Genomic DNA, 13,596 nt, shown 5'->3' on the forward strand with positions numbered 1-13,596 from the left:
TTTACTGCCAGGAACCGAACACATACTTTGCTCAAAGAGGAGGAGTCCACCTGATGTCGAGGGATTTCTCCGCGCGCGGTCTGATTGGACCCCGGCTCATCAGGAGAGAGCCGTGATTGGCCCGAGAGCTAGCAAGTCAGATCGGAGCAGTGACCTAGAATGGTCTGAGCGTTCGGAGCCCCTAGAGTCATTTTCAGGAATCTCAAAAGAGTCTCTCTTTTTCTCGTTTTTTTTTTTTTTCCTGACACACACGTATGCACCCACAAACAGAAATACAAATACACTCACTCGTGCTATCAGTGTCCGGGCCGGCGGCCAAGAAAAACACGGCTTAATTGTCAACAGCTCTGCCAGGGAAAGTTTCCACCAAAACATTTCTGCACAGCCTCTGCCCGGGAATAAGTCCCAGTTTGACAGCGTGATGTATGTGAGCGCCATTGTACTGCTACGGTGCAATAAAGCCAGCGCCATATATCCCGTTAAAGGAAGGAGTAAAACCGTCGGACATTCAGCGAGTGGAACGCCTGATCCGTGAAAATTAACAGACACATCTTAGTGTGTGTGGGAACTGTACACCCAACCATTCACCAAGACCACTCACAAATTATCCCACATCCCACGTACAGTCCTGACCTCGCTCCAAGCCATTCCCACATGTTTGGGCCGTTAAAGGAGTTTACATTTAGGCATTTTTAAAAAATTGAGGGTTAAGGGCCGTGCTAAAGGGGCCAACAGGGACAACCTGGTGGTTTTGAGATTTAAACCTAGTACCTTCTTAACCATAGTCCGATTCCTCAACCACAGAGCTAACCCTGACCCCTGGGTTCCTGGGAGGCCAGCGTTTTAGACGTGACATGATGTCTGATCATGGCTCATGAATCTGTCTCCAGTGTAACGCCGGCCCCCCAGGAACACCTGTAATGGCTCAAACATGTGGGAATGGCTTAAAGCGAGGTCAGGACTGTAGGCGGGGGATGTGGCGATAACTCCCAGCCGAGTTCCTGTAATATGGGAGTGGTTTTGGTGAATGGTTATGTGTACAGTTCACACACACACACACACACACACACAGAGATGCATCTGTTGATTTTTAAGGATCACTCACTAAACAGTCAACGGTTTTACTCCTTCATTCACTAGAAATTTCATCACAAGGTTTCCTGGTTTGACTTGAACGCCCTTTTTATGTGTTTAAGGATATAAAAGGCATGTTCAATAAGGTCTGACATTATTTGAGCCATTGTTTAACGGTTATCTAGATAATTACAGAACTTTGGCCTAAAATTAAACGATTCAGATTTATTTTATCTAATTTGGGTGTAATTTGTGTGTTTTTTCATGTTAAGGAGTCTCGGCTGCACCGTAGTAGAGATGCTGACCGAGAAGCCACCGTGGGCCGAATACGAAGCCATGGCCGCCATCTTTAAAATAGCCACCCAGCCCACGAACCCCATGCTGCCGTCCTACATCTCCGAGCAGACCAAAGACTTCATCCGGCGCATCTTCGTCGAGGCCAAACACAGGCCGAGCGCAGAAGAGCTGCTCAGACACCCGTTCTCCCAGATCTTCTGCTGAGCGAGATGCAGAGATATAGCTGAAAGCTGTAATTATGACACGGAGCAGACCAAAGCACCACACACAGCTGGGAATCACACATTCGAGAGCGGTTAGATTTAGGCCTTCAATTAGTCCGTGCTGCATTGCTGCGTGCATACCAGCAGGGGGCAGCTCAAGACAGCCGAGTGCTATCGATGGCACCGTCTGTCTGGACTCAGTAGTAGAGCTGCACAATAGAAGTAAACATAATGAGCATAGTGTGATTGCTTTGCTCTATCCTGAGATCACAGTAGGACAAAGCAAACTGCTCAACCTGTGAGTCTAAGCTCTGTACAGGTCAGTGCGGGTCATGTGGGTTGCAGGTTCCTGACTTGTTCCTTGTTGTGTACCTGGTCTTGCCAGGGTTTATATCATGTTCCCTAAAGGTCAATCATTCAGGTCAAACATATTAGCGTGGAGTTAGTGGTCAGTGGGAAAGCTGCAGGCTGTGTTTCAGCGATTAAACCGGGTGTGTAGATGCCTGATGCTTTCTTCCAACCGTCATGACAGGTTTTGAGGCAACACTAACTGTAAATGAAATGTTCGAAATCAGTTTTAAATCTCAGATCATCATTTTGTGACCATGTTGAGTCGTCAAGCTGTTTGCTGTCATCCAAAACAAACAAACAAACAAAACAAATCCCGAAAATCTTGCCATCTCTTGGTTTTATTAGAAAAGTGAGTTGGAAAACCGCTATGTTACATAACAAGATAGTTAACTAGCATCAATTAGCGTAATCGGTTAGTTAAACAAAGAGCTAATATATTTTCTGGACTATAAGATGCACTACTTTCGGTTCTAATTAAGTATATATATATATTAGAAATTTTAATATTTCATAATATACCGTGTTAGCCGTTAGCTTATTGTTGTCTGCTTGATTTCTGTAACATATACAGTATATGTACCATATCTACAGTATACACATGTACACAAGGAGACATTACAGATAAACTTTAAATCAGATCTTTAGGACTGTATTAAGATTTTGTATCTAAAAGGTAGTGGTGTGTTTGTAGTCCAGGAAATATGGTAGCTAGTAAAAGGTTACAGAACAAGAAACAAGACTATTAGTCTTGAACAATTATATATATAGTGCGTTCAGAAGGTCTCTTCGCAGCAGCGTTTTTAAAGCTGGTGATAAAAAAAGGGATGTACTTCGTGGGAAGTTTCATGCACCTTTTCCGGAGACAAGCATTACACATCGCGGCACTGTGCGAGATTTAATACATAAATACAATTAATCAATCGATCAATCAATAATTTTTTATATAGCACTTATTAAGTATTTCAAGTTGACCAAAGTGCTTTATATAACAAATAAAGAAGACAAAGAATAATAAATAATTAAATCAGTACAAGCAAGACACGTAAAATTAAGAAATTGAGAAAATTAAGAGCTGGATAGAAATTAAAACAGAAAATAAAAAATGATAATACTATAGCTTAACAACATAGGTTAAAAACAGAACATTTAGAAAAAAAAAAAACAGAATGTTATTAGAAATAAAAAAAAAAACACTATCTAAGTGCTATATAAGTGCTTTTTTTAACTTGGATTTAAAAGAGATTACACCCGCAACAGATCGTATTTCAAGTGGTAAGGAATTCCGTAATATTCCAAATATAAATTTGTATATCATCTGCGTTACAGTGGAAAGATTGTACTGTACTCCCCGGAGGGAGCATATAAAGCATAAAGAGGAGAGGGCCAAGAATAGAACCCTGTGGCACCCCACAAAGCAGAGAAGCACAGGAAGAGGATAAATCGCCAATCAGGACTGAAAACCTTTTATTGGCTAATACATGAGTAAGAATGATAATGAGTTTCAGTATTAAACAACTATTTTCCCATAACCTACTCTACACGGAGGGACTTTTTTAATGCACATTTTTAACAGACCTGCTAACATCTACGCAGATGTAGCTGAAATAAACGTAGGAGTACGCGAGGACGTGTTATCATATCAAAATGTGCCAGAAGAAACCCTAACTATGGATGCTGTGTTATAATAAAATGTAGCTGATGTTCATTGTCAGGACGGCGCTAGAATGACTTGGATAAAATTGAAACACAATGTTGCAAATACAACCTCAAAACGACAGAATCTTTTGAACCTTTATTTGTAACGTCCATTTGCCCAATCTCAGAGCGCATCACGGTCCGGTAAATATTCTAAAAGGGTTTAGATTTCCAAACTGAGATTGGGCAGGAACGTGATAGCATCACGCACACACAGCGAGTGTGTCTCATGTCACGCATCTCTTAGTGTCGTAATGTTCTTTCACAGAACACACCTTAAACTTTATAAAGCAAATTTTTTGCTTCTACCCTTTTGGCTGCTTTCCAATATAATACTTCAGTAAGTTGCCGTTTTGGAGATGATTTGTGGTACTCATTGTTTAACACCATGAACACCATGCCCTCCTGTGGTCCAGTTGGTAAGCACACAGTGCCCTCACTGCACTAACTTGATCAGTTTGGTATAAAAATAGGTTTTTACCGTTTTTGAGACATTCTGTTGTCAAAAGCATTCGTTCAACGTCATCCCATTGTCATGTAGTCCGCTTTGTTCCGCTGTCATTTCATCAGTCAATCTAACTTTCAAACAGAACCACGATATCAATGCAGTCCTAATGTGAGTAATGCTGCCAAATTAACGCTCTGACAACCAAACATTTCGATTCCCTTTTTTCCTTAAAACCAAAAAGGTGCCTGTCTTCCTGTCTCGGCTGATCATAACACTTTTTTTTTTTTTTTACTTTAATTATAAATCAAGTAAGACAAAAAAAGTATATTGCACAATCCTTGATGTAAATATTTAGAAACAGCTGTTGATGGATGTTTTTTGAACAAAACAGATCTGAGGTCACTCTGGGTTTCAGTTCCTTTTACAGTTCACAGCGCTGCCTCGAACCTGCAATGCAAGCAAGGTATCATGTGTTTTACTTATGAACGTCTGTTTTCATATTTACTCAGAGCTGGTGTTTGCTCTTCTAAATAAAGATACGCCAAAGAACATTCGCCAAATTTCTCAATCGGCAGAGGAGTTTAAAAAGCACGTTTTGTTAAACCCAGGTGAAGGAAGTGGTGCCTTAAGCTCTGTGCAGAAGTGTTTTTTTATTTTTATTTTTATTATTATTAATATTTTTAAATGCACTTTTGTAAAAATGAATGTTTGTTATATTTACCACATTTTCATGTTTTTTTTTCCATAATGTGAAATCTGTTTCACTTTTATTTATATCCCAGTGCTCAGCTGCCTCTTTTATTTTTTATTTTTTTGCATACACAAATATTCATTTATAATTATATTTTTATATCGATTTTTCTATATGGAGATGTCTTACGAAATACGAAACCTGAAACCTGAGACGAGACGGGTGTTGGAAACCCCGGGGAAAAAACAAAAAGAGAAACGATGTTAGCAGCTGGTTTTGCAAAGACATTTTGTGCATCTCTGAGTGGAAAAGGCGCTCCGGTTGTTCAACCCAAGGCAGGAACACAGAGTGTGTGTTTTTGTGTGTATGGTGTGTATGTGATTGTGTGTGAGTGCATGCGTGGCCAGGGACAAGAGAACGTTGAGGTTGTTTCTACAGGATGGCTTAAAGATGTGTGTTATAATCAACATTGACGTACACATAAGCACACACACATAAACAGTGCCATTTAGATAGATAATTAGCATAGAAAGTGTTGGATAATGTAGTATGTCGAGAGGCAGGTAACAGTATGTGCGTTTACGTTCCGACCCTCAGTCGGACCTGATCGGAATGAGATTGATCATTAAATGATCAATGAGGATGAGCAGAACGGTGTAAACCTTTGATGATCTTTTCAATACCTAAATATTAACCATGTAGACACTTCTGATCTCTCTTACTGGAGTTTCACGTCCTCTTTCTGTTTAACATTACCTCACCTGAGTTTCTAGGAACAAAATTTCTCACTGAGAACAAACAACGTCTCTGCGTCTCTGGAAGTGAAAAGAGCTCTGATTGGCTCACATTTTATTACTTAGTAAAGCGTCTAACCAATTATCAATGAGACTGATATGATTGGTTCTTGTAACCAGTCATAAGGCAAGGGGCGGGATTTATCAGAAAATATGGAAAGCCCGATCTAAACCCGGAGAAAAATACTAATTTTTTTTTGACTGGCTTTGGAAAGTGAGCCAGCTAGAGAAAAAAAACTGAAATTAGTACAGTATTATCAGGCTTTGTCTGAAATTTTTTCGATTTATGCTTATGTAGTAATCACTAAATACAGAAGAAGAAAAAAACAGACATTTAGAGCCTGTTAACGTCACATGACTTTACATTTGAGACACAAGCTTTTTAATGACATCTGCGTCCTGTACAACATTGTGAAAAAGCGCTATCCGCCCTCTTTCTCATACATGATTCGGCAGATGGCTCTGATTGGCTTGTGACACAGCCCGATTCGTTTCTCTTTGCTCACCTCTATTAGATGGATGTGGCACCAGTGAGGGTGGTACTTGCTCTCTCATGCGATATTGTAACATGTCTTGTCCTGGAAATTTCCTTTTTTTTTTTATCCTAGCCGGTAATATTTTCTTTAGATGTTAACACTAGCTTTCTCTACTGTACTGTACTGTTAATGTTTTGTCGTTTTATTCCATATGAAAACGACTTCCTTTTCCTCCTTTTTCTCAACTTTCAGACTGAACCTTGTAATGACGTGTGAACGTGAACGAAAGACGTGGGTGATGAACGTGTTAAGACGCAGGTGGACACCAGAGCGCCCGGTTCCACTCAGCTCGACGGCTTTGTTTAGCTCAGGGTTCGAGTGACACGTGCCCACGATGAGGGCACACAAATTTGCCTGACCGATCACTGTTAGTGTCCCGATTTACTTCGGTGATCTATCGTTTCAGTTTTGGCTGCTATTGTGGAGGTTTTTTTTTTTCTTTGGCAGCTAGTTATCAGTATTGTACCGATGTTAAACGCGCACTCCTTCGAGTGATTTGTTCGCTAGTGTTGGGAATCGTGAGAACCCTGAGGTAAGCAAAAGACTATAAAGCAATAAATGAAATATATAATGATGATGTATCATGACATAGGACTTGCAGTGCAAAGTCTAATGTATTAAAGTCATTTACAATAAAATAACTGTATGCTCTTAACTGTCTCTTTGTCTTCAAGTAATATATAATTATTTCCAGTGTTTCTGATACACATCAGGTAAAATATATTTAAAGGCAAAAATTCCACTTTTAAATGGGTAAGATCACAGTCATTTTCAGGTTGAATACGAGGTTAAATAAGTTCTGAGAGTTAAAAACTCCATTTATGTCTATTTATAATTCCCTGCTACACTAAAGCACTTATCCCCGTGTTTCACTAATGCTCGGACAAAATCAAGGTACAGTAAAAAGTTTTTTCAGTACATCAAACCCATGATTGTCTGCCTGCTTTATGTCTGAAACGCCGGCCTTCCAGGAACTCCTTTAATGACCGAAACACGTTGAAATGGTTTGTAGTGAGGTCAGGACTGTACGGATGGATGTGGCGATAACTCCCAGCCCAGTTGCTGTAACAAGCAAGTGGTGTTGGTGAATGATTGTGTGTATAGTTCCCAAAGACAGATTCGTCTCTTCCGCAGGTTGGTGCAAAGTTTTAGGTTGATTTTCAAGGATCAGGTGTTTCACCCACTGAATGATCGCTGGAACGACTGTGGGCTCTGAGTCACCTCTGACGGGATCGTCATTCATGAACGTACAGCTTTCTTTAAAATGTTTGCACCATTCAAATGTTTTACTGCAGAAAAGAGTCTCATCACCGTACTGTGTTGTGTCAATCAGCTTTTATGCTTTTATTCACCAGCCAGAAAATTCATTACAAGTCCGGTTTGACTTGAACACTACCTTGTAGATTTCTAAGTTTCAATGTTTTAAGTAAGTAACTGTCATAAAAAGGACTTGTGATCATATATAGTAAATAGAAAAATAAAACATTTTGTTTTAAATCTGACAACCCTTACAGCAATGGGGGATGAATTTTCCACATAAAAAGATGTCAGACCAAACTGTAATGAAAAAAAAAAAAACACCTAATGGATGCGACAACGCATGTGAAAGATCTGCGTTTTGTTCTGCTTTTGTTTACTTTAACTCTGCATTGATATACACTGACACTACTCAAAATTGATGAATTATAAAGGAAAAGTTATTCATTTATTTATTAATTTATTTTAAGCTTTGGTTACACACACACTGTGGTGTCTGTTTCACTTGTGAAAATGGTTCCTCATGCACCCAGAAACACTCTTTTCCAATTTAATTGCCATTATAGAAGAAAAACTCCATAGATGTGATAACCTGGTGATTCAGTACATTCAGGTCGTCAGCTGACTTCATTTTATTGCCACATAACGTTGCTGAGTCTAGACCTGAGTAACTGATCAACCCCAGATCATAACACTGTCTCCAGAGGCTTGTACAGTGGACACTATGCATGATGGGAGCATCGCTTCATGAGCTTCCCTTCTTACCTTGATGCGCTGTTACGATATTGGGTTTATTTGTTTTGTGTGTCTGGTGATGCTTGCTTTGTCTCTGTCTCTGCTGGTGGTGGAATTGGGGTCTCTTCCTTGTTTTTGCAGATGCCGCCCACTTCTGCCATTGCCAGAAATCTGGCCTGTCCTTTGTTGGTCCCGCCTCCTCCCAGATGATTGGTCCTACAGTCAACCCTACTTAAGGCCTTCAGCCCACCATGCTACAGACCTTGTTTTTGCTTACTGTTTATTCAATACTTAATCCTGAATGTTATTCGGTGTATGACCCCTTTGCTACGTTCTGACTACTCTTGGACTTTCCCCTTTTGATAGTTGCTTGGTTTTTGTTCGCCTATTCCGTGTATGACCCTTTTGCTTGTTTTGACTACGCTTTTGTGTTTGCCCTCTTTGTTTTGTTTGTTTAGTTTGTAAATACTTTTGTATATATTTGTACTTAATTCTTTATTGAGTGGCTTAGTAATGAGTCGATGCCATTTTGTTTGCCCCTTGTTTTTTCTTGGTTTGTGGTTAGTTAGGGAGTAAGGGAAGAACTTTGTATTTCTGTTTCTTTGTTTTTGGTGAAGGTTAGTTGTTTCACTTTGGTACTAGGTAGAGGGAATTTTGTTTATTGTTTTGGCCTTGTCGGCTTCTGAAGCTTACAGCCACATTTTGGGAATTTGCTTATTTCACCTTGTTGTAAAATAAACGCACTTTTGGTCTCACCCCTTTTTTTTTTTCTTTTCACTCCTGTTACACTCCTGTTACACTCCTGTTACGGCCCGACCTAGACCGGGGCGCCCATCACTCTGGAATAGGATCAGTCTGGAATCATCAGGTCACATGACCCCTTTTTCATCTCTCCAAAGTCTAGTCTTTATACTCCCTAGCAAACTGAAGTGTTGGTTTTTTGACATGTCTCACTAACAAGTGGGTTTCTTATGGGTTTCAATTTTTTTTTTTTTACAATACAACTTCATTAAGTCATTTATGATTTTTTAGTTTTCATTCACGTTTCTGTTAAATGTAGCCTGTGATTGACAGTTCAGCTTTATCTTTCAAGGTTTTAATGATGTGTTGGACAGTTCTTTACCCAATTCCCGTCATTTTAATTTTTTCTTTGCTGGGTAATAATTTGACTATTATAATAATATATACTATTATAATATATAATATATACTAATATATATTATTAACCGTAATAATTTGATATTCCCAAGCGTATGCCAGGGGTAGCTCAGTGGTTAAGGCATTGGACTACAGTCCGGAAGATCCAGGTTCAAACCCCACAACCACCAAGTTGCCACTGTTGGGCCCTTGAGCAAGGCCCTTAACCCTCAACTGCTCAGATGTGTAATGAGATTAAAAAAAAAAAAATTAATTTGCTCTGGATAAGAGCGTCTCCTAAATGTATGCCTTATCTCTTGTCCATATATTAGTGTTTTGGGAGTAAAATTATTTTCCCTGCTTACATTTTCCTATTAGCACTGTTGTCGCTAAAAGGTACTGTATATATGAAACATTGCAGTGTCTGTCAATGTCCTTCTCATAATAATTTTTCTACAATGTGTACATGTACAGTACAGTAGTGTTCATGTCCTGTGATATCAGTATTGCAATGCTTTAACCAAATAATATATTGTAAAGCCATCTTCTCTATATTACCCAGAACACGTACATTTTCCACTCAGGAATACTGCCATGTCAGGCAGAGCCAGTGTGTGTCTGTGTGTGAGAATATGTGCGAGCTGACAGCATGTTGCCGAGCTCCTTTGGCACCGGCGTCTCTGTCTGTGTTCATGCAGAGCGGGTCCGAGGCGCTAAATAACCCGCTGACTTTATGAATAGACTCTATTGTAGCATCTGTAAAGAAGCTGCTCGATTGATGCCTTTTCTGTCTGAACTAAAAGAGAAGATGGAGTGAGAGAGAGATGCACAATAGAGCCGGATGGAATGAGACCTTCACAAAGGTTCCTTTACGTGATTGGTGTAAACGCATATTGGCTTTAGGGTTGCTTCTTTATAGCGCTGTTTTTCTCCATGTAGGGACAGTTAGCACTGAGGACAGACCTGAAAAAAAAAACAGTCTGTTACACAAATAATATAAAGTGCTACACAAAGAGAAGAAAGGACCATACAAATAATATGGAGTACTATACAAATAATATAGAGTATTATACAAATAATATAGAGTATTATACAAATAATATAGAGTACTATACAAATAATATGGAGTACTATACAAATAATATAGAGTACTATACAAATAATATAGAGTACTATACAAATAATATAGAGTACTATACAAATAATATAGAGTATTATACAAATAATATAGAGTACTATACAAATAATATAGAGTATTATACAAATAATATGGAGTACTATACAAATAATATGGAGTATTATACAAATAATATGGAGTATTATACAAATAATATAGAGTACTATACAAATAATATGGAGTATTATACAAATAATATAGAGTACTATACAAATAATATGGAGTACTATACAAATAATATAGAGTACTATACAAATAATATAGAGTACTATACAAATAATATGGAGTACTATACAAATAATATAGAGTACTATACAAATAATATAGAGTACTATACAAATAATATAGAGGATTATACAAATAATATGGAGTACTATACAAATAATATAGAGTATTATACAAATAATATGGAGTACTATACAAATAATATAGAGTACTATACAAATAATATGGAGTACTATACAAATAATATAGAGTACTATACAAATAATATGGAGTACTATACAAATAATATAGAGTACTATACAAATAATATAGAGTACTATACAAATAATATGGAGTATTATACAAATAATATAGAGTACTATACAAATAATATAGAGTATTATACAAATAATATAGAGTACTATACAAATAATATAGAGTACTATACAAATAATATAGAGTACTATACAAATAATATAGAGTACTATACAAATAATATAGAGTACTATACAAATAATATAGAGTATTATACAAATAATATAGAGTACTATACAAATAATATAGAGTATTATACAAATAATATAGAGTACTATACAAATAATATAGAGTATTATACAAATAATATAGAGTACTATACAAATAATATACAGTACTATACAAATAATATACAGTACTATACAAATAATATACAGTACTATATAAATGCTTTTATCACGTCTAGGTTGGATTATTGTAACGCCTTACTGTCTGGTTGTTCAACTAGGTGCTTAAACAAGCTTCAATTAGTCCAGAATGCAGCAGCGAGAGTCCTCACTCGAACCAGAAGATATGAGCACATCACCCCTATCTTATCTTCACTCCATTGGCTCCCTGTGAAATTTCGCATTGATTTTAAAATACTACTCTTGACGTATAAAGCATTAAATGGTCTCGCGCCGCAGTATCTGAGTGAACTGCTAGTGTCTTACGATCCGCCACGCCTACTTCGATCAAAGGATGCAGGCTGCTTGTCAGTACCGCGTATTATTAAAACTACAGCAGGGGGCAGAGCTTTTTCTTACAAAGCCCCAAAGTTATGGAATAGTCTTCCAAATAGTGTTCGGGACTCAGACACAGTCTCAGTGTTTAAGTCCAGGCTAAAAACCTATTTATTTAGCCAAGCATTTTTATAAATAGATTAGCCTTAGGTAAAGGAGCAGATCTGGGGGACTCATGGACGTAGAGTATTATGGTGAACTGGTATGTTTGGATGCTGTCTTCCCCACTCTCATTGATCACTCAGGTTTGTTGACGGTGAGGTGATTGTTTGCCTTACATCTCTGGAAGCCCTCATGTTTGTGTTTCCTTCTGGCTCTCCCTTTTTAGTTATGCTGTCATAGTTAGTCCTGCCCGAGTCTCTGCTTGCACTCTGCACTAAATATACATTCACTTTTTACATTGTTCGACTGTGACCGTACCTAACTGTTATTTCTCCATCTCTTTGCTCTCTCCTTTTCTGCTCTCTCCTCTCTCTCTCTCCCTCTCTCCTTTTTCCTCTACCTATCTCTCTGTCGAGCTATACATGTCGCTCCTGAGCTGCCAGTGATCCAGACCCCCTCTGCCCGCTGGACCTCTCTAACTCATCCTGGAGTCCTGCTTCTGGTTGGAGATCTTATCACATGGATGCCTCCGTGTGGTCTGCCTGGAATGCGTGTGGTGACTGGGGTTGGTTCCACTTTTCCATGAAGGTGGTCCTGTCCTCGACTGATGCAGACAGCTGTTCTCTGAGGACCTGTGACTTCAGTCGCTCAATAGTTCAGGACTGAAATTTTTCACAGTCTACCTGAGCCTCCAGGAACAAACTGGACTTTAATCTTACACATCTCCTCTTATATTGAACTTCCAGTCTCGCATATTATTATGCACATCAATCCCTGCTATCTGTTTTCACCCAGATGAGGATGGGTTCCCTGTTGAGTCTGGTTCCTCTCAAGGTTTCTTCCTATTACCATCTCAGGGAGTTTTTCCTTGCCACTGTCGCTGTCGTCCTAGGCTTGCTCATCAGGGACAATCAGGGACAATCATATCATTTTAATTCATACACATTCACATTTCATACAAACTTAGTTCTTTTGATTGTGTAAAGCTGCTTTGTGATGATGTAAATCGTTAAAAGCGCTATACAAATAAAATTGAATTGAATTGAATTAAATAATATAAAGTAGTATACAAATAATATAGAGTACTATACAAATAATATAGAGTATTATACAAATAATATAAAGTACTATACAAATAATATAGAGTATTATACAAATAATATAGAGTACTATACAAATAATATAGAGTACTATACAAATAATATAGAGTACTATACAAATAATATAGAGTATTATACAAATAATATAGAGTACTATACAAATTCAATTCAATTCAATTCAATTTTATTTGTATAGCGCTTTTAGCAATTTTCATTGCCGCAAAGCAGCTTTACATAGTCAAAAGAATTATTTAGGTTTGTATAAAATGTGAATTTGTATGAATCAAAATGGTCAGTTTGTCCCTGGTGAGCAAGCCGAGGGCGACAGTGGCAAGGAAAAACTCCCTGAGATGGTAAGAGGAAGAAACCTTGAGAGGAACCAGACTCAACAGGGAACCCATCCTCATTTGGGTGAAACAAAAAGCAGTAAATGATCTGCATTTATACAGTGTGTAGGGTGGGAGGCAGTTCAGCTATAATAGCTGATGTTAATTGATGTTAATATGGAGTCCAGGTAGTTATTGAAGACCCAGGTAGACTTGTAAGAAGTTCCAGTCATGAACTATCGAACTGTCAAGTCCCCAGAGAAACAGTTGCCAACACCAGTCAAGGCCAGAACCATTTTCTAGGTAGAGAGAATCATTCCCAGACACCAGACGCATCCCAGAGAGACACACGGGGCATCCATGTGACGAGATCTTCAGCCAGAAGCGGGGCACCAGGATGGGTCAGACAGGTCCGGAGGGCAGAGGGAGTCT

The 13,596-nt window shown here is 38.3% G+C and overlaps 1 protein-coding gene across 1 annotated transcript in view; it reads left to right on the plus strand.

Moving 5' to 3' along the window:
* Nucleotides 1–6,744, plus strand: part of map3k3 (mitogen-activated protein kinase kinase kinase 3) — a 37,748-nt gene extending 31,004 nt beyond the window's left edge. The window contains exon 17 of the mRNA XM_053514372.1: nt 1,347–6,744. Coding sequence (XP_053370347.1) covers nt 1,347–1,575 — 229 coding nt within the window. The 3' untranslated portion in view covers nt 1,576–6,744. The remainder of the gene's footprint in view (nt 1–1,346) is intronic.
* The last annotated feature ends 6,852 nt before the right edge of the window (nt 6,745–13,596 follow it).

This window comes from Clarias gariepinus, chromosome 16 (assembly GCF_024256425.1).
Source record: "Clarias gariepinus isolate MV-2021 ecotype Netherlands chromosome 16, CGAR_prim_01v2, whole genome shotgun sequence".
Lineage (NCBI taxonomy): Eukaryota > Metazoa > Chordata > Actinopteri > Siluriformes > Clariidae > Clarias > Clarias gariepinus.